Genomic DNA, 27,424 nt, shown 5'->3' with positions numbered 1-27,424 from the left:
AACTATTCCACGACAAACTTGGGCGTTTTAACACCAGAGGGTTTGAGGTCGAGAAATGAGCGCCATCTAGCGTTGCAGATAACGAATTATTCCTCAACAAACTTGGGCGGCTCTCTCGACTCCCACGAGGCGGTTCGAAATTACTTCTGGTAGCTTCGGAGAATCGGGAAAGAGAACAATGTGTCAGTTTGCCTTTGTCGACTTTCCGAAACTCTACGAGCTCACGTACGCGTGAGTAGTGCACCCGGTATTCAATCTGGCATCTCTGGAATAGGGAACGTGTAGGGTTTTATAGGATTATGTTATTTTGCCGCGCCACAAATGGACTACCATAGTACTAAATATTTCTCTAGAGATCACAAGGAAAGGGAATATTCGGGAAAAGAAATTTGAATTCTACTTTAGGTTTCTTTTCATAGTTCTATTTATTATTTATAACTCTATTAACACTTCTACTGAAATGTAATCGTTACGTCACATTAATTGTTACAAATATAATAGTTGACCTTCAGCAACATAGGGTTGACCGATAACGTCGACCTTGGTTTCTCATAAGTTCTGATTCTGAACCTTTGACCTTGTACGTAACGTGATTTAAAGTTCTCTAACGTATACATATATTAAGTTGATTATAATCTAAAGTTGCTAACTGTTTAACTGTATAACTATTTATAATTTTTTAATTATTTAATTGAGAAACAGTAATATATTATTACAGTATTTTGTATTTATCGTGTTGTTACGAAGGTGTTTAAGAGTGTCGTGTGAGGTAACACGCAGTATTATCATACTGTTTTTCATTCATTACATAATCACCGATTTCATTTGTGTTATTTACATTTTACATAATATGATTTCAAATAATTTGCATTTTACGTACACATATATAATTTCCATGTACGATTTTTATGTTTTTACCTCTGTACAATGACTTCCAGTCAACATTTAATAATCGATCCTATGATATACGATGCAAAATATTCAGAATTCATAAATAATACGTTAAAAGAAACAGTTGAAAGTGTTGAGAAGGAACAAAAATGTACGTACATATTTTATAATGTTTTGCAATTATGTCACAATTTTTACAAAGTATAGTCAATGGTTTTAGTATCTGACAAAGTGCTGTTAAATTTATACAATATCTTTGGTGGTGTATTTGAAAGGGCACTAGAGTTGTATGAAAAAGGATGCGTAACTCATATTTTTCCATCTGAAACTGTCGTTACTGAACCTCATAGCAAAAAGGATAATGGTAGATATTTAGTACAAGTTAAAGGATTATCAGGATCTATATATACATTTTTTCCTGATATAAATTATTGCATTTGTGCTTCTTTTAGGTATGAGATCTTTAAATTCCTTCTAGCATTTATTAAACAAAAATTTTAGATGTTATTAAATATTAAACTTACAGATGTCACATATTAAATGAAAGATCATTATTTACTTGCAAACATGTTTTAGCAGCTTGGCTTGCATCAGTTACCAAACATAAATTGTTGTGTCAATATATAACAGAAAAACAGTTCCAAAATTTGTTATTATATCAAGTCTCTTATGAACAATATGTACCCTGATATAGAAAGTTATAAATTAGTTGCAAAATTGGGAAACCTTAAAACCACAGTACAATTATTAAAGGCAATTAATTTTACAGAGGTATTGTACTATCAAACATATTAACCTTGTGCAAAAATGAAATGTGTATATTTGACTTATTGTTAGAAATTTTTGTATTCTATTTAGAATGCTACTTGTTTTGGAACTGAAAATGGTTTAAAGGTAACAGTTGAAGATACAAAATGTATGCAAGCTAGTGCTTACATTCCTTCTTATGTGTTTCAAGAATTTAAGTTGAAAGAGGATGTAATTTTTCGAATAAATCTGAATATATTAGTAGAATGTCTTTGTATGTTTTGGAACAATATAAATTCTCAAGGAAGCTCTGTGGCTTTACAGCTTTTTTATAAAGTATGTGTAAATTAAATGTTTGGTAAAGATTTCATAGGCACAATTGAACATTAAAAATTAACAATACTAATAATTTCTAACAATAGGGTACTGGCCATCCAGTAACAGTTCTTATAGAAGAAGATGGCATTATAACAGATTGTTCTTTAAAAACTCAAGACCCTGACGAATTGTTAGACTTTCACCTTGAACCAGAAAATGTTTTAAATAAAGTAGTATTACAAACTGAATTGTTAAAAGATATTTTATTTGAACTTGATCCTACCAGTGAATTAATAGAGGTAGAGTACAATTTTACATTTATTTATTTATTTTTGCATAGATAGTTTTATAGTTTTTTATTTTTATAATTCTATTACAGTTGCTCTTGTCACCTTCTGCTCCTTTTTTTCGAATTAGTGCAGCTGGTTTAGCTGGAATTTGTCACATCGAGCTACCACATGATGGTGATTTAATAGATAGTTTTGAATGTACCTCGACAGCAACATCTAGTTACAAACTGTCACATATTAAACCAGCTATGAAGGCATTATTATGTGCGAATAAAGTTTCCTTGAGAACCGATACATGTGGATTGTTATGTTTTCAATATATGATTAAAATTGACGATGGACATACATGTTACATAGAATACTATGTAAGAGTAAATTTATTTTTATGTTTTGCTTACGTAACTGGGAAATGCATGAAAGCAATACATAAAAAAAAATATATGAAAGTATTGTTTCAGATTTCGCCCGTGGTAGATCCAGACGAATAATTTGTATTCTAAATCATAATAAAATATTGATTTGGGGGATTGTAAAAACGTGGACACGATATTACAACATTTCTTCTAATCCGAATCATCATGTTAAAACCTCGTATTATTTGTAATTGTAATTATATGTATATTTGTACCAATTTTGTTATTTATTAAAAACTTGTTCGTGCAGAAGCAACAATTTGAATTACATTGAAAGAAGCATAAAAAATATACAAAATATCGAAGTTGTTGAAAATTTATTTAATTAACATATATAGTATATGGATTATACGCATCCGAAATATTGTGCGCGCTGATTTTCATTTTTAAATCATAGCAGCAACATTTATACGTGTGTACGCATACTTTCTGCTCCCATTTTGTAAAATTCTTAGACCCTGCAAGAATTATTTTCAACGTTGTCGATGTATCGTCGATCTGAAAAATATCATTTTCTCGGATAACGAGTTTTATTCTTGGACTTTATATACTCTCGTGCATATTATATCGTCGACTTTCATGACCTGCAATACAAAAAAATTATTCACATTATTAAATTTCCTCATTTTGATGGGGTAAAAAACGTGTATTCATATAGAAGATTTGTAATCGTTTTCATTGTAAGGCCCTAAACATATAATACAATGTGTTTTCAACTACTTCTCAAGGCTTTCAAATAATTGATTATCATTGACTCCATTATTGAACTTATTAAATTGCTCGAGTCACGAATACAAGAGGCATGTGGTAATTGGCGGATCTTTTGACCAATGACAAAGGCATTGTTATTATCATTAAACGTTCGCCGTGTTATCTGTCGTGTCGTTCAACCTTGCAGAACTGCTTCCATTGCACGAAACGTAACTCAATTGAACCGTTAAACTTATAATTCTTTAATGATCCCTTATGGTGCGAGATTACGTAATTGATTATCGGGCTGTTTGTTTTTTTATTAGATTTAACGTTTGCCGTCGAATAAAGCAGTATAACACATTTCTTACCAGTTTTATTTATGCGATAAATTCAACAATTATCTCCCTTAATTTTTTCTAATCTGTTTATTAATACTGCTATACATACTGCTTTCATTTCCTTTGGCGTGAATTCCCTTTCAATCGTGGTCTGCTTCTCGCCCTTTTGTATTTGAACAAGTTTATTTCCTTCTAAACTACAGACGCTCTTTACTTTTCTTCCGTCCGGCGTTTCTTCGTCGAATTCCTCGCCAAGCTTGAATTTTATTTCAGAGTTTTTAAATGGACTAGTCGTTTTCAGTGTGTAGAGCCCGTTGTTCTCCGTTAATTCAACTACAGGACTCACGCTGCTACCCATTTTACGTACCATCAATCCTACGCCTAGAAGAAACCGGGATTTCATTTAAAACTATAGCCACAGATTTTAAAACGCTTCCAACGTTTTTCGAATATAGAAATTACAAGTTTTTGCTATTTCCACTTTGGCACGCGAGGTGATTCTTGTTTAAAATATACCTGACCTAAGGCTTTCATCATTTCGTCAAAGTTTTGGCTGGATTGCAGCTTGTAACGTTTCCCATAAAAGGCCGAAAGCATGTTTAACAGTACGAGCACGACGTGCAACCAACGAAAGTGAAAAGCAAACTGAATATGTGCCAGCTTGGCTATTATCTCGCATCTTATATTGCAAATAATGATATCGCCGAGTTTCTTATCAATTATACATATGTATGTATACGTAAGGGAGCTTCAGTTTCATTAAAACACGACGTGAAATTTTGAACTGTTTACGGAGAGTATTGTGTATCTTTGAAAACGACAATCGTAATGTTATTTAGTTCGGTCGAGTTGCACGAAGAGTATACATATGTATGTAGAATTGTCATAATTTTAGTTTTCTTTTATGTATACGCCATACATATTGCGGATGCACAAAAACTTTGATTAGCCGACGTTATACATATGTATTTTATGTAACCTACTATCGATAAGTTTTTTCTACATATGTATACCTCCAGTAGTTGCTTCTATGTATGTATACTCCATATATCTTCGTTTGAGAAAGGAATAATTTACGTTTCTTCGTTCAAGATAAATTCCACTAAATCATAATCATATAAATCACAACGACGCGACATACATATAGAATTCATGATATTTTGTTACATCTTAAGTGCACGCATATTTGACGGAACTTGATGCTATCTTATATCCGTGACTTCCCCCGCGTAATCTTATAGTTTCTTTTCTTTACCGTTCAAGTTATATGTAAACAAAACTCTGTTGTGTCTCTGTATCGAACATTTGTACAGGACAAAAAAGTTTCCAAGTTTAATTTCCAACAAATTGTATCATAAATACTTTTGCTGCTAAAGCAAGTGTAAGCGAGAATCGTACGTTTAATAGATTTTATAGTTGACGTCCTCGATACCCCCCTCTCCTGACAACAATTTTACGATGTTATTATACAGCTGATATTTTAAGATGATCTACTTTAGGAATGTGTTCTCATCACGATACCTTCAGCCGTTTTCACGCGACGACGCTGTAGCAAACAAACACAATAAAGTTAGAGTGTGATTTACTTGCTACTTTATAGTATAAAGGTTTACAAGTATCGGGGTTTCATGTGCCGGTCACTAGCAGTGATTGGAAATGGATGTTTTAACAGAATTCGTATCAAGGAAGGTAATGATTTTAGTAAATGTACATACATGTAGATTGCATTGTACAGTGTAGTATGCCGAGCAAGTAACAAGATCGTAAACGATTCGTTATTCTTATTTTAATGCAGGAACGAAGCATATCCATTTCATGCATAGGCATGTAAACGATACTGCGTGATCTTAGTCATTCGTTCTACAGTATGCATAACCTTGTAAAGATTTCTTAGTTTACAAACAAATAGTATATTTATTTTAACGAGTTGTAGCAACGGTAAAGTTTGCACTTATAATTTTGAAACACTCTGTACATATATCGTAATGTAATTTTATTAAGTCAATTCCATAAGTACCATATATTAGCGCGATTCGACTGACAATTGCGATTTATTAATCTTGCCGGTAAATTAATTCAAGTGCTAAATTGAGGTACAATCGGACTCTGTCTGTAGCACATGGCGGGAATTAAGCGTGAGGTCAGGTCGTTGCACGGCCACGGGAGCATAGTTCAACACATTAAAACCGATTATCTTATTTATCATTACAGTATGGTTCTAGACCCGGGGGACCATTCTCTTTCCTGACAAGATTTCATTTTTCGTTAAGAGGATCAGCACTTTCGAAATATTAATCGCGCGTTACATCCATCTCCCAACACCGTATTACCGAATCAGAAATGAATTTCAATCAAAATTCGAATTAGAATCAATAATAAGCACCGTTATCTTCCGTGGATCTACCGATTACTGTTACAAGTTTAAATTGGAAACGGACCATATTGTACGGCAGTAAGATGTCTAAACATCACTTTTAAAATTAGAACCATGTCGTACAATAATTTTTCTAAATATTCACGACATGCAGTTTGCAGTACATCGACGATAATAATATTCGATAACATAATATGTCGCACTGAATTTATACATACTATACATACATAGACTGTTTCGTCGGACGAAATCAACGTTAGAATGTCAAGTTAATTACAACCGAGGAATGTCCTATTATTGGTATGCGATCGGATAACGTTCTATCGATTCATACGTACCGAGTGCCTTCATAAATTCGTCGAAATTCTCGCTGCTGAACAGCTTGTATCTCTTTCCAAGAAATTGTTCGGCCGGCATGACGATCGATCGAAACTGTCTGGATTCGAGCACGTGACTGAGAATATAGGTCTAAAGGACGATCGCCTATGGTGAAATAGAGAAACGAGTAGAACGGACCCGATGTTCACTGACTTGTCGTCGGCTCTAGACTGACTAGGATCTGGGAGGACGAAGAACGTTAAAGGTACCTACCTACGTCTGTGCATTCTGAACCGACTACACACCTCTCTCCTCCTCTGTCCCACCCATCGCCTCGTTGCTTTATCTCTCTCCTTCCCGTACACCCCCTTTACGCCCTTCCTGCTTTCAATCTCTCTTACTCGTTCGACTCTCGCTCTTTTTATCCTCTGTTTGAAAACGTCCTTCTCTTTTTGCCAGTTTAGCTTGCACACGTTTGGTCGGCCCCTCTACCGGACATTTGCAGCTGCAACGCAGAGTCGCTGTTCGTCGTTCTTGTACTTTGTTCTTTTTTTTTTTTATTGCAAGTTGATAAATTGTTTTGCTGTTTTCTGCTTTCTCATTCTCTTTTCTAGTTCAAAACTCTAACACTCTTTCTTTTGAATTTTTTTTCCATCGTGTTTTTATTTATTCGGGAAATAACTATACATATGTATGTATATTTCGCTCGCTGGCAAGACGTTCATCACTTTTTAATAAACTCTCGTGCAGTTTATAGGCTCCGAAGTTTGCACTCTTGATACCTATTATATAAAGTAGCAGCTGTACATTATTACAATAAATATTTATAATTTCTCCCAACATTTATGAACAAAGTGCTCTTTTAACCATCTTTTCGAGTCTTTGCGCTTTTACTTATCATCGATGCGTAATTATTTAACCGTTTCATAAAATAACTATACCATTAATTTTATTCAATTATTCAACGAACAAACTGTGTGGAATCTCGAATTGTGCGCAAGTACTTATCTCGGAGTACGTATATCGATGCTTGCTGGTTATTGGAGAGCGAATGTCTGCACGCGACGCGTAGCCAATCACAATACTTGACACTTAAACTATGAATGTAATTATTTTTGATAACTTCCGAACACTTTCAATCGATGATTGTTATTATATGTATATGTATATTATTATACGAATAATTGCCATAAGGCATCGTAATTAAGATAGGCAATATCTTAATTAGGATGCCTTATCACGTACGAAAACTCAGGGAGGGATAGAGGAAAGGGACAATACGGGCGATCGTCCTCCCCAAAGAGATATGAAATTGAAAGAAATTATAATTATTATTAATTTTATAAATATTGTTCAGTATACGTTTGTATACGTATACGTATGTATAAACAATGGATCGAAATTCCTTTTGGATCCGCTTCTGTGCGTCTATCATATTTAACGTACGAAACAACAGATATTCTTGGATTATTCGTCGTACGATTTTCGATCGACGACAGACCATAAATCATCTAGACAGTGATGAAAGTCAGAAAGATTCTTAGATTACGAACAAAATAAGTGTTATATAATTGGTCGAGTAGCCGGCGTCGATTTCACCGCATTTGCGAAGTATCCCAGTTCCAGCATGGTCGATAACACCGCGGTAGAAACGCGACGACGTGGCCGCGGCGCGGCGTATCCGCGTCCGTTCCCACTGAGCACGGGGCCCACAATCACGTAGCAACGCGCCACTTTCGACGTTCCTGTACATACATACATCCGCGTACATTTGGCAACGTTGAAACAACGCGAAATCCGCGTCCATCGCGCGAGAACGGTGTAAACTGGTGTAAACGCAGTCTCGATCGCTCCAGCTTATTTAAAAATGTTCCTTTCCAATTTGTCGCATAGCGAATCGAAATATTCCGGTATGTTGGAATAATCTGATGCTGCATCCCGAAATATTTTCATTATTTAATCGATCGATTTATTTATATTAGAGAGCGATGCGCGTTAATTCCTACAACCGGTTCCACGGACGATCAAAACGTTATTATAAATCCGGCGCGGTCGAGGCGCGTCAGTATCACCGCATTGGAAATACGGGTACGAACCATCGATGATGGTTCGCAGGAAAGGAGGAGAGGCGATTGCGGGATCCGTCGCCTTTCAGTTCTCGCCGGTAGATTTGGCAACGCTGCGGCATAGCAGCGGCATAGATTCCGCTCCGCAACCGCAACCGCACGCCAGCCTAGCGCCATGATGCCAAACCAAGCTGGCCGTGCAACGGTTTCTCCGCAGTGACGCGCAAGCTGCCGGCGACGGCGTAACTAACATCTACATATACGTAACAGAATCGCCTGCGGGAGACGCGTTTCCGTCCAAAATTTATTTGCCATTCTTCTCGACCGGTTCTCCATTTTCACCGTTGATCTCGATTAATCGATTTCGCAACTCGTTGACCGCGAATATCGGTCCGCTTGTATCGTCTGGACGGTCGAATTAATTCCAATTGATAATTCCGTATCTTGTTCGAGACGTTGAAAAACAGTCGACGTTTCTTTTGCTAAAACCTCGTCATCCCCTTCTATACGGTATCGTCAACTAAAAGCTCGAATTCTCTCTGTCCTTCGTCGCGTATTTAACCGCAAATATCTCGAATAATAAAAAGAAACAAAAGTTCAAGAGGAACAACATTAGGGAGAGACGGAGGAGATAATTGCCAAGGGGGGTGCTAGTGGCGGTCTTGTTAATATTCAGCATGTTCGATACGGAAAAATTTATCGTGGAAATAGAGAAACGACCGGCGATTTACGATGTGAATCGTAGCGAGTACAACGACCGTAACGCCAAGATGACCGCGTGGGACGAGGTCTGCCAGGTGATGGTACCGAATTGGGCGCGCTTGACGGACGAGGAGAGAAACGTAGAAGGTATACAGCCTCTTGCGATCGATCGATCCGGATTCCTCCACTTGCACTTGCTCGGGGTGACCGTACCTACTTGCCGTCCTTTTAAGTCAATTACAATATTTTTCTCGAGCAATTATAAAACTGACGATCGTTCGATCGTTCTAATCGAATAAATGAAAAACGGGATTCAAATTGTATTCCATATGTTTTTCTCAACTTAATATTTTACTTATTTCGATTCTTTTTAATACCAATGTATACCAGACGGTGTTGTGCTTACGGTTTTCAGAGAAAAATTTACGAGGAAAGTGGAGAAATATTCGTGATTATTTCATGAAGGAGCTCAAGCTTCAAAAGTCACAGAAATTAGGACCAGCTGGTCGGAAGCGAAAGAAATACATGCATTTTGATCAGCTGCTGTTCCTCATGCCAACGGTGGAGAATAAACGGTTGGTATAGTCAGATACCGTGTTGTTCGATGGTAGATCGTTCTCTTAAACGACAAATGCACGGATAGCCCTCTCTACGTACATATATTGGTACAACTATACGTTACAGAAACGTCGGCGGAGTGACGTTAAATAATTGCAAATCCGAGGAAAGCGAGGGCGAAGTTGATAATCCGGTGATCGAGGAATACGATGTACCATTGGGCCACGCTGCTCCTTCCATAACAACGGGTAGGGACTATCTTCAACCAGGCGCATCCTATAAAATGTGTCCCCGTTATCCGAAGCAGCTTTGCGAGACGTCGTTCACGTCCTTCGATAATGAAATTCACGATATGCTGTCCTCGCACAGCAGCCAACGCGTTGCTTACGACGAGGACGATTACGACAAAATGTTTCTACTATCCTTATTGCCGATTATTCGACAAGTACCGGAAGAGAAGAAGCTAGACGTAAGGATACAGATGCAACAAGTTTTGGCCCTGGCGCTTCGTCCTCCGGACAATAAGCAGTGACAATTTCGCGCGTTTTACGCACGATCGATCGTAATTTCTCAAGTCCGGCGCTTAGAGACTTGGATACGTGAGTACGATTGTCCGCGCAATCTGTATTTTCGTTCTTATCACGAACGACGTTACGTTACGAGTGACGTGATACTATCATCGCTTTTCTCCTGCCATAAATGGCATAATGTTCGTTTCTTTTTTTACAATTTTTACCTTATTTAACGATGCACGCTTGTAGCAACGTGAGCTGCGTCTAATATCGTGGATCGTTCGTTTCATCGATATGGTGCTGCGATAACATTTACGTACGTTTAAGATGTAATTTACTACGAAAGAGCACGATTTATGGATAACACTTCGAGTACCTATATCTGTGATATTATGCGAAGAAACTTGTTTCGACAAATGCAGAAATAGAAATAGATAGGATCTATCCCCCCGTCGATGTTGCTGTATCGTTAGGAAACGCGATACAGTTTTTCGCATGCAGGGCAACGGTATATCTATGTATTTTCGTAATTTCAAATAAATATCACTGATGTGTCATCGATATTTTTTCGACACGAGTAAATGTGAAACGAGATTGTAACGAGAATGAATACGTAAGAAATAATATGTTACTTTTAGTCGATATATGGTTTGTTTGTCTTTAGGGAAGTGTGGACAGGTGGCAGCACCTGTATCGTGCTTTCGAAGCTTCTACATGTTTTCCGTACAAATAACAAAGTACTTAATTTAGGAACCAAAGTAAATACATTATAATACAAATTTCGCCACGATACATAAAACATATAACTTTACCGGTTGGACGAATTTAGTTTACTTGCTACTTAAATATCGTACCGATAGTAATATGTACATATTTGTCATCGAGTACTTGTATTTACTCATTTGATAGTAATCGCGTTTATCACTTTCAAATGAAACGATTCCAACACTCGGTATATCATTTAATCGTTTCTAATATCATGTAAATCAATTAATGTTTCTTTAATAAAATTCTACGCAAATTACCTAGTCGTTTTGTCAGCAATAATTTTTCAAGCAAAGGCGAACCTTGTACTTGATTCGTATTATATCTCATCTCCACTAGCACCTTTATTTTCCATATGTTTCCTTTTCTCACCCGTACTGTAACAAAAATGTAACCTTTTCTTTCTTTCTACACACCGCATTTACGATAGATTATGTCCGGAGGAACTTATCACGTCGAGGGTAAGAGTGTTTTCACATGGGTGTTTCACGTGGTAGCCGAACATACGAATAATTAGGTAACTTCCATCGTGAAGGCTCTTCTACACGTTTTTGCGAAAGAGTTCATTTCGTTTGTAGCTTTGCTTGTTTTAATTATCTCACTCGTATCCTCTGCGCGCGTAGCATCCTCTTGTAGTCGAGCGTAAACTGGTTCTCTCGCGACATATTTAATTATATAGAATAAAAAATACCTACTATAGAGAATTATTAATTCACGATGTCTTGTCTTTGTTCCGATGAATTTCATTTATGGTCCTAGTTTTGTAAAAACAAAGCGTAGAAGCCTATTCGGTGTCCTCGCGTTTATATTTAAATGTTCGTTATTTAAATTTTTAAATTTAAACGTTCGATCCAGTTTCGTGAAAAGATATGATAAATCCGCAAGAAATTCCGGCACAAGTGACATTTCCTTTGTCATCGGGCATTTATGACCGAACGTTGAAACAATGAGGATCGCATCGTGTCTGCACGCTATTGTCTCGGTTTTTCGTAAAATTTTTGATCGTCAAAGTGAACGAAACAAAAGATGAAACAGAGTATACCACGAAATATTTTTCAAAACACGGAAACTATTCTACCGAATGTAGAATCCGAGAATAGATTGGTTCCTTGATTTATAATAAAAGTAAATATTTTTGTTTCGAATAAAAATTCCGTTGGCAAATAATGGATTCGCGTATCGGTAAGAATAATCGGCACCAAGGTTGAACGTCAGGCACGTAAACATTCAAGGGTTGCCAGCAACTAGTGGCGTTCGTTGAAACTCTACCCTCGGTGAACCCTCCTTTCCCTTCCATTCACTCCCTCTCTGAATAGACACTTTCCCACTCTCCAACTCTCACGATCTCCACGTATGTATCAACCCCTACCTCGCGATCGTTTCTCTCACCCTCGCTCGTTCAACGTTCCCCTCCTTTCGGTGTGTCTCTTTCCCCCTTGGACACGCGCGGCTTTCTCTCGCGCGCGCGTTCTTCTGCCTCTGGAGCAACTCGCAGCATCCGTCGGCCCGCTCCGGACTTCAGTCCATGTCGAGAACGCGGCACCGTCGGGACCCTAAGGACCTTCAAGGACAGCCATTGATCCTTAGACTTGGCGGTAACGAATCGAATCTTCTCGTTGCAAACAAACAAAAAAAAAAAACCGAGAAATGGCCGCGTTCGACTTAAAAAATAATTTATTTTAAAGACCAGAGACACGTAATCTTGTTCAAGACTCGGTGGTACCCATCGGCAGCACACCTGAACTCTGATTCTCGTTTACCGCTCGAGAGAGTGGTATACATGTATATCAGAAGCGGACAAACAATCTTGATCGTTTCTCGCTAAACATTCCTCTCGCATTCGAGAGTCTCGCGACTTCCTCGACGACCCCCGTCGACACCCTCGAGTTTGTGTTTCCGGAGGATACGTGCGATCGGCTGCCCCACGAGAACGGATGCCTTAAGGGGTTGCCGGAATAAAATTAGGTAATCGGGTTTGTTGCGGATAGGAGAAACGCGTGCGAAGCGTGATCGTCGAGGAAGCGAGAGCAGGAAGGGAAGAGGAGCCACGAGGGTCCGCGGGGAGACTGAAGAAGAGGGATTTCCCGCGAGACTGCCGGGGGTTGTTGCCCAGCCCCGGAGAAGCGGACATCGGGCCCGGATGTTCGCAAGGACGAGACGCCGGAAACGCTGCCACGTTGGAAGGGAAAATATTGACGGCCGTCAACAAGTTCCTTACGACATCCCCTTTGGTTAACAAAGTCAAGTTACTGATGGTAAGTACTTTGCTCTCTGTTTAGCCTTCGTTGGCACAGTTTCTCTCCGACCTTGTTCAGAATAGTTGTTGACGCACGGCCTTTGCCACGACTATATCTATGTATTTCTAATCAGTCGAAGAAATTACTTGGAAGATAGTTCAACAGTCGAATAGTGGAATGGACGAAACAAGTGAGAATCGACTTATTATAAATGCCGTTTCGGTATTTCACGGTGTTATGATACGTTTTTCATACGTTCCGTTATGTTTCGCGGTGAATCGTAAAGAAAACCTCGTACTGTCATTGTCAGTCAGGGACAAAAAGACAACGCGAATGACGTTAGAATAGCAGCGGTGCGTTTTACACGGGAATAATGGAGCTTACAGCTTTATAATGCGACACCGTTATTTTCTCTTTGGAGAAGAAGTCGGTATGTACATGTATGTATGTACTTGAGTTTTATCCGAGCGCGGATCTTTTGGTCTACGCGGTCGATAAAACGGTGATCTTATGCAAGTGAAATGGATACTTCTGACTCGGTTTTCTGAGCCGAGAATGCAGCTCGAGTGGCACCTTTAATTGCGCACGATTATTTACATCCGTGCTTGTTTGCACACCATTACGTCTTCTTCTTTAACGTATCCAATCTCATGCCCTCGACTTTTATCTTCCTTTTTCAATTTCCCCTACAGTTTCTCAAGAGTTGACAATTCGTTGACCTCCGCGTCGTATTCGTGCTAAGAAATGGCCAGCCGGTAGAAAAAGTAATTCGAGGCCGGTGAATTTGGTGTTTTGCCAGAAAATATGTATTCCTAAGTGTATATGTGTTCCAGAGTGGCCGAGGTAATGCGAATCGATATGTTGTACATATCCACGAGTGTCCTTTTACATGCTCGTCACATTTTGTTTGAAATTGTACCAAGACCGTACGTGTTTGCCATTTGCCAAACGCGGGCACCGAAGAAACATATCGTTTTCTTTATTTTTACTTGTTGCTCGATGTAGCTCTTTCCTATACGACGAGTGCGTACGTGCGTGCGTGCGTGCGTGCGTCCGTCCGTCCGTCCGTCCGTTCATTATCGGTTTCGAGTAAATGCCCGGTTTCTATTACAGTGAAATTCCATGGAATTTACCGATGGTATGTAGTAACTATGACTACAATTGGAATGATCAAAGGGACATACCCAATAGTTTCATGCTAGATCTGAATCATAGAAACGGATACAACCAGCAACACGAAGGAAGCGCTACAAGTTTTATTCGTAATGACTGTTTTACTCGTATAGTACATCATTACCTGCACGTTTAAATATTCGAATCCCTAATTTATAATTTCTCGAAAAATAAAATCGAATGTCAAAGATATACCGATACGTTTGCAATATCTAAGAGATATACATAGTTGGAACGTTAAGAATAACAATTCTGGTGTTCTTAGTCGTAGTCTCGTTTCGTTCGCTAAAGCGTCGCGTCGGCCGAAACTTTCGAACATTGTCCTCCGTAACGAGTCTTGGACAAAGTTGTACTAATTCTGTAAGAGTTGACGCGTTCTCCGCCATTCCCGGCGTACATTTATCGTCGATGAACATTCGGTACACGAGAACACGACGTTCCGAATGCGTACGTCGTCGGAGAAGAAGACAAATGGTCAGATCGTACGCAGATGGGGTACAGCGATTGCTGAAAGAATGCACCGTTGGCCAACTTTTGCTCTGAATTCATCTGTAAGCACATGAGTACCATTTGCAGACCGCAGATACACGAGTTTTATCAGTAAGCAAACAAACAGTCTATCGAGCTGTTTATCGCTAAAAGCGTTCTATCAATTCGCGCAAACGAATCTGCACCTAGAGTTTGGCAAGTTATTGACTTTCTGTAGGAGATGAACGTTGTGCGCTTTCGTTTCAAACAATGATATTCTAGTTTTATCGAGTCGATGTAGATTTTCCTACGCGGTTTTTAACCATACTCTACAGGGTGTTCGGCCACCCCTGGGAAAAATTGTAATGGGAGATTCTAGAGGCCAAAATAGGACGAAAATCAAGAATATCAATTTGTTGATGGAGGCTACGTTAAAAAGTTCTTAATGTTTAAAGTTCCGCCCGTACTGAATTTTTTTCTCGAAAATGCGCAAGATTTCGGGGGTATGTCTATTCACCAAAAATGATTGTATTTGACCCCAGAACCTAGATATAATTTTTTTAGAACGATTTGAAATTTTTTTTTTTCGCCGAGAAATTTAGGCACCTACCCCCTGTCGATTTTTCTTAAAAATTACTTTTTCATTTTTAGTAATTTTATTTGACACCCTACAGAAAAGTTGTCTAATACTTTTTTTGTAGGTACCCATGAGCTCTACTTCAGAAAAAAGTTTCATTGAAATATATTCACAATTGTAGGAGTTATGGCTGTTTGAAAATTGGACCATTTTTATGGGGTTTTTCTCATTTTGCGGAGTCAAGGACCAACTTTTCGAATATTTTTGCGATTTGTACATATTCTTCATCAAAATACGCGTAGTTTGCTTTTTTAAACATTAAAATCGTCCAATCCGTTCAGAAGTTATAACGTTTTAAAGATTCGCATGAAAATTCAGGGTAATATTTCTGGTCAGACATTGTATTTTCGGTAAGGAATTTTTTTCTCGAAAATGCGTAGGATTTCGGGGGGAACAACTTTATCAAAGAAATGTGTCCGGTTAAACAACAAAGTATAGAAAATATATTCAAACGATTTATCGAGTTTAAAAACAGCTAGTCCTGCGGTCGAGGAACGAGTAAACTTTTTATTCGTTGGCAAAAATGTAGAAAAGTCGACGAAACATAATTTGAATACCAAAATTTATATTTAATAAAAATATTTGCAGCAACCAAAGTTTCAAATTCTTTTATAAATTATTTTTATAGTACCTTTATAAATAGCATTTTTTTGGTAGATTATACTTGAGTTATTAACAACCACGGGCACGTGAAAGCGAATTATGAAGCGATATAAATCGAATTTTTGTCGCTTATTTACCTAAATGTCTATAAAAAATCTTAGGAAGATTTTCCCGCGCGTTGAAATCCCTGAAAGTTCTAGTGTTCCGTGGTCCTCTGCATTGAAGCAAGTTCCAGCAACTCGGTCAACTGATCTTCGAATTGCGACGGTATCGATTTGGGTCACTGAATTAAAATGCATTAAGTTTTAACAGACTTTTGGCGAGATGCCCGAGGAATACATTTTTCTCATCGGGCCTAAGTTTGCTCTTAGACGTAAAATAATTAACCGCAGCGACGCGGCACGGCGCGGCGGGATGAGGCGCAACGTCATCGAAACGGGCAAACGTTTCGAGCAATTACTGTTTACTATAGCCTAGGTTGGCTTCCTTCGTTTAAACTGACGAAACTCAAATCGTAGTTTAAAACAGTCGAGCTTGAAACCGGCGCATCATATGCATATATAATTACACGCTATTAACTGTAGATTAGCGGAGCACGTCGTCGACTGGAATTTCTGTTTAAAACTGTACTAAAAATGGCTCGTGTGTCTCATTTTCGACGATACCATCGTGTCGGCCTCTTCCCAAAGTACCGGGTCACTTTGAGAACGTTAACGAGCTAGGACGAACCAAACCGGTAACCCATTATCACCGTACACGTTGGTAATCTTCGAGCTCGTCGTTTCTGAAATTGTTCTAAATAATTAAAACGAAATATTTCAACTTTCCAAAATAACCGTCGATATAAAATGAAATTTTTTACGAATGGTTGTTATTAGTGCCGCAACATTCGTTGTAAGTGGATAAATCGATACGTCTAGGATAATATACCTTAACGCGTTGGGTCCCGAGCGCATTTTTCATGCTCTTCCGTTCACATCGACCGCCTCGGATAGTCGTTAAATAAAATAAAATTGCACGCGTCTCGTTTAACAGTAATTGAGTATATAACGTAGTTTATACTAATACAAATTTGCGATTCGAAGATGTGAAAAGGTATCGGGGTTGGCATAGAACCGAGTACGTACAAGGAACAAGTCCTCAACGAATATTTTGGTATAAGATTAGTAAAATATGCTGATAAAAGTAATATCGATTATTCGCAACACTGAAGAACCTTTGTGATTAAACGTAGATCGTGATTAAACCATTTTGAAAGCGATACGCGTTCGCGGAATAGGTGAAATGTAGAGGGAGAGGAGCGAGATAGTTGGTAGAAACAAATTTTGTTCAACATTCTCGACTTAGTTTTACATTCTGTATGCGTCATTTGATTTGACATCGTCATAATACGTGTAATGTAGTTCGCATTCTTTCCTTTGGTCGTGCATCTCGGTGCTTCGTCATTCATTTGCGGTGTTCCTTTGCAGCATTTTAACAGGTATTTTTTTCTACGCTCGCGGAACGTAGAAGGGTAGAGACGCGATAGTGAGAAGAGACGCGACAGAGGAAGGGTGAATCTAATTAGGCTATCCCATTTTCCGTGGTAATTTGTAAGAGATAGGTGAACGTTCCGTTATTTTAATTCGTTCGGACTCTTTCCGGGTCTTGTTCCACGTCGAAAGGAGAAATAGCTCTCGCTATACTGTACCAGCGGTACCAAGGTCCATATCCACTTGACTCTATTTAATTTTTAATTTCAACGTAACGTTTGAATTCGATTAAAAACGCGCAGTACGTATGCGTACTTTGGTTCGTTTCGCGATAAGCATTGGAATTTCTTTTAAGTATCGGAAAGAATGTTTTCCGGAAGCGTTACGCGCGTAACAATGGCGCTTTATTGTAGAATTTATGGAGATGCTGATCCATGGTCGTTTTCAACATACCGCGAGGAAAAAAAATGCTCGCCTATAGCTGTTTTTGATGTGCGGCGCGTCTCATAACGAAATTTTCAAAGGTACAAAAGGACGAAGAATGCGCGAGAGAAGCACGTTATACAATATAACCTTTCGTCTATCAATAATTAGATCCTCGTAAACGACATGCGTAAAGGATCACGCTGAACGACGACCTCCATAAAAGTTTCATTTCGACGAGCCAGCGATAAACAAGAGACAAATTTAGTTTCTTCCAGTGAATCGTAAAAATACGGAGTGGTAGTTTCCGAAACCATAACCATTTACGAAGCCAAAACATTTAATTGATATCGGAACATAAATTTTACGAGTCTTTGTATTCGGATAATATACTTTTACATAGCTGTATATTGTGAAAAATAGACAGACACGTTTCATTTCAACAGCAACATAAATTTTCATAACTTGAACGCTAAAATATTCTTTCCGATTTCTCTATCGACCTTTCTCAATCGAAATTCCATAGCTTCTGACAATGTTTCGTTCGCGACTTACGAACAAAGCTAGAAAGTGATTCGCTCGCCAGTTTCCAGTTTGATCGTTTTATTGGAAAATTCTCGGAAAACCCGCATTACTTATGAAACGAGTAAATATCTTTCGAATTGAGTTGGATGTGTAGGAATCGGCCGACCGACGAATACTTTGAATCCGAGAATCGGTATTCGCGTGTTCTTGTCTCGCGAGGTCCGATCGAGCGTGCGTTTTCGAAGTATGTATTCCAAGCGTTTGCGCGCACAATATGATTTCTCGATCGCGTGTTTCGAATGACGGATCCGCGCTTCGCACACGTTTTTTCTAATATCGAACGCTTCTGTTCGAACATTCGTGTCCTCATTCGTATCCGAAGCGCGTAACGCTTCTTGCATCCTTTTGCCCGAAATGGAAACTCTTCCGTTCTTCCGTTGCGTTCGCACGCGAAATAGTTTGCCCTATTGTTTATCGATGGAAGAAGCTGTGTAAGCGTTTCGTACGCGTGCAGCGCGAGCTTTTCCATCGATTGGCCGTTTCAGGAGATTCCTTTTGATAAATTCTCTCGCATGGGCGATAAAACACGCGAGTTTTTTAATTAAGCTCGAGCATTAATTACGCTCGAGTTGCGCGTATGAAAAAATTGGACGAGTGTATCAATTCGGATAGAACGTAACCAACAAGAAAGAAAGATACGGCTTGGCATTTATTTTGATCGTTTTGGCGAGCAGAAAAAGACCAGAACGGAGCTCTCGGTGAAATGGTTATGAATCATTATTTTACAACAATAGCAGGCTGTTCCATTAACCGCGTCTTCGGCCGCGCTGTTTGAACACCTTGAATGCTAATTGGCTATGTTGTATTGTCGCATTTGTCTGAGTAATTAGTTCGCACGGCATCATTAATATCCAACGAGGCGAGAACATAACTTCTCGAACAGGGCAAGTTTGGAAACATTCGCGACACCTTTGTCGACGACTTAAGGGACTCGTATATGTAGGTCGTTTGCGTTATTAACGTCTTGTATTTTTCTTCAAATAAGACAACGATTATATTGCTTTTTAAATATGAATTTATCTATTTAATTAGTCCGAACGGCGTTATAATTACCAGTGTAAGGCCGAGGCCGAGTTTCGTTAAGTATATTCAAAGTGCGACGAAACGCGAGAACGTTGCGTTCGCGATAGATTAAAGTTGATTTCGGCGAGAATGGGGTATTTTTATGACGCCATCGTCCGCATTAATGCGCATTTCCTTTCTGAATATATTAAGCAAACGAGTTCGCATTTAATTCAACTTGGCCATTCGCAGTATCGTTCGCGGACGGCTGAAAGACGTTTCACGGTAACTTTGCGAGGTAACTCTATTCATTGTCTTAACTTTCTTCTGGAACTTCCAGGTTCGTGTATATGCGTTCTCCATCCTCGATTCTGGCGCTGAACACGAGCGCAGGAAACGAGGAGAGACCAAACGAAAAAATCTGCGACGACGAAGAAGTGTGTCGCGTAAGGTGAGCGTTCGAGGGATTAGTCCGGAAGCGTTGCGTGTGGTTAAAATTAAAGCCGGATAGTCCGTATTTCAAACAACGAAAATTTTACAAACAAACTGTTGGAAGAAGCTGTTGGAAATCTGCAAGACCGTTACAGGTGAAAAATACGCGTTTCAACAAAAATTAGATTAATTATAGTTTGAAACATTACCGTATTGCAATCTAATTCCGAAGCTCGAAACTTAAAGGAGAATGTTACAACTTAATTTTGACGTTCTTCGAAATTTGATATATTCACGAACCAGGCTGTCCGAGCATTTCAACAGAGCTGATTAAAGGTGAAACGGTCGGATGTAAAAGACGGAATTAAGGTGCTGCGTTGTTTATTTTACAAGTCTCTCTTCATATTTCACCTTTGTTTATATTTTACGGGCTGCCGCAGAAATTCGAAGACGATCACGATAAATTCAAGACACCGGGCTCGTTTATGAATACTCATCGTAATAACTTAGAGCACATCCGACGACGGAATTGCGGCCACTGCGCTGCAAAGAGAAACACCACTATAACCGTAAAATCATCGTCTGTCATAACGTTTCGCTATTTATCGTTGGCGTTAATAAAATATACGATCTCTGCCGTGTCTGCCGTTAGCGTTTTACGTACGGTTCATCGAAAGTTTGAAAAAAAATGTCGACTGCGCAAATAAATGTTGGTTTTGGATAATGAAACTTTTCAAAGTATGAAACTTGTGTTATCTTTATGAGAAACGATGCATGTTCTCCCATCGTGTATGTAACACGTTTTAAAATAATGTAATAAATTTTGATTTCTTTGCTCTTAAATCAACGGATGGTGTGTTTATGATATATGTATTTGGTAACAAACGGCTTCAACAGTGACTTCTGTTCCTGTATTTTCCTGTAAAGTGTTGTTATCACTGACCGAAACGTCATAAAATTAATATTACGTTACACTTGCCTTCATCGTCAAAAATAAATATACAAATATATTTATTTCATTGTTAATTCTGATTCACGGTAAATCTGTCAATTGCGATCCGGTTGTAACGAGAGTCAACGGTTTCTTGTTGCAACGAGAGAATAGAGCGATTCGATAAACCGTTAGTTTTATCAAAACCGTATTGGGCACGGTAGGTAAATACGCGATACCTGCCGGCTACGCGTTTCGCGAAATTACATGGCGTTATTTGCGGTCATACTGCTACGAACATCCAGACTATATTCGTTCGTGTAATATTGAACAATAATGTTCTCTCAAGCATTTTGTTATTAAACGTTTCCATTAATTTATTTTAGCCCTCCTAGGGAATGATATACGATATCGATCCAGAATAAAATTAATTATAATATAAAGAGGAATATAAAGTTAATAGGTTGCAAAAAAATGTGTGTAAACTTATCGCCTAACATGTTGAAAAGAAATACAATATAAGGTTATTACCCACGAGTAATACATTCCATTATTCGACGAACGCGTTTTCGTACGTCGAATCAGCGCGATTCATTCGTAAACGTCGCGTTGATGTTCGTTCGAGAGCCAGTAAGAAAAAAACAAGATAGATTGGCGGCAATTAACGCGGGGACATCACGATACGATACGACCACAGCTCGCGGCGTTTTAAATTAAGGCACGTTGCATCGATCTCGTCTTATCGACGATAATGCGGATAACACGAGTGTGTTTCGATCACAGCACGCCACCCTCGCCCAAGGACAATATCTGTGATTCATCGAATTTTTGGGGGAGCCAACATGGGGTCGTGACTCTTTGAAACGATCCGATACCGCGAAATTAAATCGCACAATCGATCACCCCCCTTCCCCGTATTTTTGTTACAGCCGCGCACCGCCCACGAATATTTTTCGCACAGGGTATGAAACTTTTTTCCCCACTTATTCGCCGCTCGATTACAATCCCGTACAGCGATTAATTTGCATATTCATCGATTGAATATGCAAACGTTTCATGTATCACGGACAACAATTTACTCGGCAATCCGTTTTCTTTGGGTATTGTATGCTCTCGACTTGATATACGTGCCGATTTCATTGCCTAATGATAAGGATCTCTTGTTTAGAGTAACGATAACGAAGTAAAATAATATTGAAACGAACCTTCTACTTCATTAGGGTAAGTTACCTAGGAATAAACTGTAAATTGTTGGATCGAGATTCTAATCGGAGTCTTGTTAATGTTATTGTAAATGTTTAGAAATGTACAGAGTGTAACCGAAAAATCTGCGTTCCTTTGTTCCTTATTCTGTCAGTTCTACGTAGAAATCTAGCACACTACGTATTCTTCTTGTCGGTCCACTTGGGGAGGACGCTCGGCTTATAATTAAAAATCTCGTTGGTAATCGTTGCACTTTTAGACAATTAACGGTCGAGCAACTGTGTTCGGTGTAATTAACCGGTAAGAAGCTCGTCCATTCCTTTTCAACTCCCCGTCGAGCTTCTTGGGAACAATTCGACGAGACTAACGAGTTTTCTTCGTCGACGCGAAAGACGAGAACCGTAATGCGAAACGTCGCTGACGCAGCGACATTTACCGAAATGCCGTCTTCTCCTGTTCGATACGTGTAAAACTGAAACGGGGAACGTTCGTTTCTCTTTACGCGTACCGGGCAGAGCGTTTCAGCGTCGCGTCGGCCCTCTGGGCAGCTTTGCCATTTATCTGCCAGCTAGCTACACTCTATTTGTCCAGATTTGCATAGACAACATTCCACCTTTTACATGGTGGAACACGATACCGTGTAACATGTACGAGCGTCCATTTGCGCGGCGCAAAGCGTTGTCTGCGCAAAAGCTGATGCAGTTATAGGTTTCCCCTGACGCGAACTTCCGCGGTGCGCGAGATGAAATTTTAACTTTCATCGTACGGTCGTTGCTCTAAGGTGCGACTTCTTACGTCGCGAGCTCATATTTTACACCGTTTATTTCGCGGTTGCCGATGAAATTTACGATGCTCGAAAATTTTTGCCGCACCGGCTCTCGTCTTTCCGTCCGTCACGCGTTCTACCTATGTAAGTACTTCCGTCGACCGTGTTCACTCCTCGTTAATTATAACGAATTCGAAACCCAAGATACGACGGTTTCGGAGCACCGTCGGGACGATTAAACGAGAAAAGCCTTAAGTGTTCTTCGTGTACCGCGTTACGAGCCGCCTTCGTGCATCATCCTTTCGAGTCGCCTTTGCTTCCTTCTCTACAAGTTGATCCAGGCGAAACGGAGTTCTCGGTAAAATGTAGCCGCGCATTAGGAGGTTTTTCAAAAAGGTGGAAGCGCGTCGCGGCCGGAAACACGTACTTTTCATCGGGTGAAAGCCCTCGGAGAGAAAAATACACTGGTATGCGTGGAATGGAGATAAAGCTTTCCCCTGGATAGGAACAGAGGCGGGGTCCACTAAATTCTTTCGAATTTAGGTTGTCGTACTTGACGCGCTCCTGCCCTTAACTTAGGACGTGATTCTGGCGATTCGAGCACGGTATACGAAAAATGCTCTACTTTGGATACCGTTTTTATTGCCAACCTTCAACTTGACTCGTATGTTGTACCTACTGTCTCGATCCGCCTCCGTATCAAACGATTAACGTCGATTGCGATTCCGCCTCTCTTTATTAAAAGATATGTAATGTTTCGAAAAAGGTCTACGTCTATGTTTCGAATACGTCACGTGTTTTCTTTCGATCGACATTGTTTTCCTTGTCTCTATGTTATAACCGTTCTTCCCGAATGTGCCGTCAGAAGATAAACTGTTATTCTACCTTGGAAGGAAAACGCGACGACGTTTATTCAATCGTCTATCGATAATTCGCATAAGATTTTGTCGCCCGAGAACAGAGTGCATTCTCTGCTAGGAATGTAAACATTGTTCATTTTTCTTGTCGCGCGCGATCATTTCCCCTCTCATAAGCGAAATTACAGTCACGTACGGCTCCGCTGCGTGAAATCGGTCGTAAACGGGTGGTCAGCCGCAGCGCTAACGAGTTCGCCCTCGACGCGTTTGTCTCCCTTTCCAACCAGCCGATTAATCGGTTAATTCTTGGTGATTTCGCGCATTCCCAATTAGCACCCAGCGAATATGCGCCACCATTCACGTTCAAACAATTCAAACTTCTCTCGTTCTGAATTTCGCGAAACCTTACCGTCGAAGGATTGTTTTCTCCGCGTTCGCAAGTCCACCTGCTGCTTTCAAACATCGCGCCAGAGAACGTCCGTTTGCGACCAGAAGTTAGGCTCTTGAGCTTTTCACGGAAAGGGGAAAAATGCCATAGCAACGTTCCCCAAATCGGGATCCACGAACGTATCGACGGTGATCCATCCGCAAGCTCCTAGAAGATAAAGAGCAACATATTAGACGGTGAAATAAAAAAGATACTTTTCGCAGTAGTAGAGAAAATTAAAATAGTATAGAAAAGGAAACTGAAAATGAAAAAGCTTAAAACTTTGAAATAACTGAAATTTCCTATTCATTGTTCGATCCGTTCTGTTTTCCTCGAAAACAATGAAAAATAGAATTTTATTCGATTTTTCGTTTCCAATGTGATAGTTTTATCCAATGTATTTTATAAAATAAATTAATTCGTTATCAAACAGTCACATTTAAATTTAAAAATATTATATCCTCGAGACCGAGCCACAATTTATAAAGTATAAACGTTTTCCTCTGAATGTGCTCGAGAAATACATATAATAATGTAATTCTACCCCGGGAAAGGGAAGTTTGAGAAACACTGTTGTGCTCCGGTATCGTATACATATACACGTATGTATTAATGGCGTGCTTCGCAGCTGATTTAGTAGGTTGTGTCTTATCTAGATATCTTGAAAAATGTTCTCGAATATTAGAAGGACTTTAGATACTGTAAGGTTGGGCAATTCTAAGTAAGATGTTAATCCCTCGTATATTGGATGGAATCAACGAAGCAGTTACTCGTTGGTTCATAAGATACAAGGTTGCTGGAATTGTTTGCTCGATGGAAGTCGAATCACAGTGCAGTCTGAACATCAAGGGAAACGGCAGCTGTATGTCGTTTACAAATTGTGCTAATCCTGAGTGAAATTTCCCGTGTCGAGCTCGGGCCCACGGGATCCGAGACGTTACGTATGACTGCATACGTTCACTTGCTTAAAAGCGACGCGCAATTTGTCGCAGAAACATGAAACATGAAGCTTCCGCGCAAACGGAATATTTGGTGTCGAACAGGCGTTAGTATTTGTGTGGAATACATACACGAGGACCTCCAACTTCGATTTAAGCAAAATCCAGTTTAGCGATAAAGTAGACGCTATTGAGAAACATACGTATCCGTTTTAGTTGCGGGGGTACGAGTTTCGGGGACTAGGGGATGAAACTATTATAAAACTTTTACATTGTAACGTTCAAACTGAACAAGTTGTCAAGTCATTAAAAACTCCATGAATTTTATACAATGTAATCGTTAGTTTGATCTACCGATAATTCAATCTTGCATCTACGTTAAACGATGTGTTTGCGACGCGTTAATTAAAGCAAATTACCAAAGAAAAACAAGGTTTAACGTGAAAGTTTGTAGGACAATTTTATCCGTAAATTTCGAGTTTTCGTAAGCAGATGAAATACACGGCCATCAATTTTGTTTGTTACGCAAATATGCAAAGCTTTATCAAAATCGGCATTGATTTCTTGTTAGCGGCCATTAATATGACGTGAATATCGAGCAGCAATTATCGTGACACTTTCCTCCTTGTCCTCGACACTCTCGCAACACTTTAAAACGCCCGGTGATCGTCCTTAGAAGAAAGATTTAAACGTTTAATGACAGCGTAAACTACTATCTCCTTTATGCAGGCTACGATGTTGTCGCATGCAAATTGTCAAGCACGCGTGGAAAGTCAGTCCAAGTTTTCTCGTTTCACGTTCAATCAAAACGCAAGACAGCGTGATCGAGTACTGTCTCTTATCTTTCTTCCGCCCAACGCTCGTAAATTCCCTTTTTCTTAGGCTGTCTCTTTTCTTTGACCCAACTTCTCCGTCGTGCGTGTTTAGTGCATCGTAACGTGGTTTCTCTCTATAATTTTCTTCTTCGCGTGTTTCGAGTTCTGAAATTGTTGATTCAGGAGTCTGTCGGGTAACTGCATTTTCAGTTGTAAATGTTAATTCAACGATTGTCAAATAACTCGAATCGAGATACTAAGATACTTACACGCAACATCCAACGATATCATCCAACGATCCATTTCTTATCCCGAAAATAGATTTGCAGAGCCATCGAGCGCGAGGACTCGTTACGCGTCTTACGCGGCTTTCCTCTAATTGCCTGACAAATTGTTTAGCATACGCTCAGTTTGCCTGAACTGGTCGTCGTTTAGATGCTCGACTGCCAACACGGGTTAATTAAGCGACACGTTCGTATCGCGAATCTTAATCGAGTTCGAATAGCTCGCGCACCTGCTGCAAATAGAGTGAAACCCCGACCCGGCGAACAAAATTATCCGTCTTTTTTCATTCGCGTAGCCACATGGAGATACACAGGGACGAGAACGAGGGAGATGGTCGAGAACGATAATAGCCGTGGTAGAGAGTGTCAATACTTTGCCAGCGTGACTATCCCTCTCGTCAGTCTTTTGCCCGTCCCTGCGGTTCACGAGTATCAAACAAAGCAATTAGCGTCGTCGCCACTGCCGATCAAGTTTCCCTTCAACGGCAAAGTATTCAAAATGAATTTAAGAGCTCGTCCTGGGTTAAGGTAGTCTTGGACGACGTATCTGTCAGCACGGCCACAGATCGAATTTAACGATATGCACCGGAACGGAACGAGTGGGAGTACTAAAGTTGGTCTCGAGCGATTCTACAGGAAGCACTCGATGGCACGGTCGAAACGCCACCTCTGCAGAGTCGCTGCGATCGAATCCCTTGAACGTGTTTTCCAGAAATAGCCTATAACCTGTACTGTGCGAAGTAACGCTTCCTAAGATTGTTAGTAATGCAATTTCCTGGAGATCCGGCAGTCAATTGCTTACGCGAATCGCCTCGCGTTGTGTTATTACATTAGTTTGCGGCAGAGTGGGTAGCCAGAGTTTGGGAAATCGTTGCGATTGAGTTAATTACATGGAAGATTGCGCAAACCAAATGTTTCTGTACAAAAATAATGTGCAATTAATAATGTAACGTTCGTAGAGAAAGTGAAATTTCTTTGTAATTAGGCGTCGGAGGTACCGGTCCGTACCGTTTGCAAAGCCGAGCGTAATACGAAAAACGAACGATCCTCGAATCGAAATAGGATACGTTCGCTTTGTCCGCGCGTGGCAGCGATGAAATGTAATTTAAATCGGCGCTCGATCCAAAGAATCGTCGTTGGGGACAAAAGTGTCACGGTCGATCAGCAACGCTTGACGGGTTAACGA

The 27,424-nt window shown here is 39.7% G+C and overlaps 5 protein-coding genes across 8 annotated transcripts in view; 4 read left to right on the top strand and 1 right to left on the bottom strand.

The window, feature by feature from the left end:
- The first annotated feature begins 147 nt into the window (after positions 1 to 147).
- Positions 148 to 1,754, top strand: LOC143340955 (zinc finger SWIM domain-containing protein 7-like). 2 transcript variants are annotated; one of them, XM_076763404.1, is made up of 3 exons: positions 148 to 1,042; positions 1,112 to 1,343; positions 1,418 to 1,754. In XM_076763404.1, the coding sequence occupies exons 1-3, from the start codon at positions 928 to 930 to the stop codon at positions 1,578 to 1,580; spliced, it is 510 nt and encodes a 169-aa protein (XP_076619519.1). In that variant the 5' UTR covers positions 148 to 927; the 3' UTR covers positions 1,581 to 1,754. The 2 variants fall into 2 exon arrangements, with proteins under 2 accessions (XP_076619519.1, XP_076619520.1); XM_076763405.1 differs by having other exon boundaries at positions 1,112 to 1,255; positions 1,418 to 1,541.
- Positions 1,570 to 4,059, top strand: LOC143340954 (cell cycle checkpoint protein RAD1). Of its 2 annotated transcripts, XM_076763403.1 has the most exons (5): positions 1,570 to 1,662; positions 1,750 to 1,974; positions 2,061 to 2,255; positions 2,336 to 2,611; positions 2,705 to 4,059. In XM_076763403.1, the coding sequence occupies exons 1-5, from the start codon at positions 1,570 to 1,572 to the stop codon at positions 2,732 to 2,734; spliced, it is 819 nt and encodes a 272-aa protein (XP_076619518.1). In that variant the 3' UTR covers positions 2,735 to 4,059. The 2 variants fall into 2 exon arrangements, with proteins under 2 accessions (XP_076619518.1, XP_076619517.1); XM_076763402.1 differs by having other exon boundaries at positions 2,336 to 4,059.
- Positions 2,960 to 6,644, bottom strand: Fabp (fatty acid binding protein). Of its 2 annotated transcripts, none has more exons than XM_076763406.1 (3): positions 6,403 to 6,644; positions 3,800 to 4,071; positions 2,960 to 3,243 (listed from the first exon to the last, which is right to left on the bottom strand). In XM_076763406.1, exons 1-3 carry the CDS (start codon positions 6,479 to 6,481, stop codon positions 3,190 to 3,192), a joined length of 405 nt encoding a protein of 134 aa, XP_076619521.1. In that variant the 5' UTR covers positions 6,482 to 6,644; the 3' UTR covers positions 2,960 to 3,189. The 2 variants fall into 2 exon arrangements, with proteins under 2 accessions (XP_076619521.1, XP_076619522.1); XM_076763407.1 differs by lacking the exon at positions 6,403 to 6,644 and adding an exon at positions 4,212 to 4,365.
- Positions 6,645 to 8,548: 1,904 nt separating this feature from the next.
- LOC143340981 (uncharacterized) lies at positions 8,549 to 11,063 on the top strand. Its single transcript, XM_076763458.1, has 3 exons — positions 8,549 to 9,297; positions 9,566 to 9,725; positions 9,835 to 11,063. The coding sequence occupies exons 1-3, from the start codon at positions 9,126 to 9,128 to the stop codon at positions 10,238 to 10,240; spliced, it is 738 nt and encodes a 245-aa protein (XP_076619573.1). The 5' UTR covers positions 8,549 to 9,125; the 3' UTR covers positions 10,241 to 11,063.
- Positions 11,064 to 12,472: 1,409 nt separating this feature from the next.
- The window catches only part of LOC143341260 (uncharacterized), a 42,759-nt gene continuing 27,807 nt past the window's right edge, over positions 12,473 to 27,424 (top strand). Inside the window, exon 1 of the mRNA XM_076764063.1 lies at positions 12,473 to 13,240. Within this exon, the coding sequence (XP_076620178.1) occupies positions 13,238 to 13,240 (3 nt within the window). The 5' untranslated portion in view covers positions 12,473 to 13,237. The remainder of the gene's footprint in view (positions 13,241 to 27,424) is intronic.

Source organism: Colletes latitarsis, chromosome 4 (assembly GCF_051014445.1).
Source record: "Colletes latitarsis isolate SP2378_abdomen chromosome 4, iyColLati1, whole genome shotgun sequence".
NCBI lineage: Eukaryota > Metazoa > Arthropoda > Insecta > Hymenoptera > Colletidae > Colletes > Colletes latitarsis.
Note: the sequence above shows the minus strand (reverse complement) of the source record. Positions and strands in the feature narration are given on the sequence as shown.

Coding starts and splice junctions, on each gene's coding strand:
- Fabp (XM_076763406.1), bottom strand. CDS start 6,481: ATGCCGGCCGAACAATTTCTTGGAAAGAGATACAAGCTGTTCAGCAGC. Junction 4,072..6,402: donor CGAATTTATGAAGGCACTCG/GTACGTATGAAT, acceptor GGTTTCTTCTAG/GCGTAGGATTGATGGTACGT. Junction 3,244..3,799: donor CGCCAAAGGAAATGAAAGCA/GTATGTATAGCA, acceptor TTTGTATTGCAG/GTCATGAAAGTCGACGATAT.
- LOC143340981 (XM_076763458.1), top strand. CDS start 9,126: ATGTTCGATACGGAAAAATTTATCGTGGAAATAGAGAAACGACCGGCG. Junction 9,298..9,565: donor CGAGGAGAGAAACGTAGAAG/GTATACAGCCTC, acceptor TACGGTTTTCAG/AGAAAAATTTACGAGGAAAG. Junction 9,726..9,834: donor CCAACGGTGGAGAATAAACG/GTTGGTATAGTC, acceptor TATACGTTACAG/AAACGTCGGCGGAGTGACGT.
- LOC143340954 (XM_076763402.1), top strand. CDS start 1,570: ATGTACCCTGATATAGAAAGTTATAAATTAGTTGCAAAATTGGGAAAC. Junction 1,663..1,749: donor AGGCAATTAATTTTACAGAG/GTATTGTACTAT, acceptor TATTCTATTTAG/AATGCTACTTGTTTTGGAAC. Junction 2,256..2,335: donor CTACCAGTGAATTAATAGAG/GTAGAGTACAAT, acceptor ATTCTATTACAG/TTGCTCTTGTCACCTTCTGC.
- LOC143340955 (XM_076763404.1), top strand. CDS start 928: ATGACTTCCAGTCAACATTTAATAATCGATCCTATGATATACGATGCA. Junction 1,043..1,111: donor TGTTGAGAAGGAACAAAAAT/GTACGTACATAT, acceptor CAATGGTTTTAG/TATCTGACAAAGTGCTGTTA. Junction 1,344..1,417: donor TGCATTTGTGCTTCTTTTAG/GTATGAGATCTT, acceptor TTAAACTTACAG/ATGTCACATATTAAATGAAA.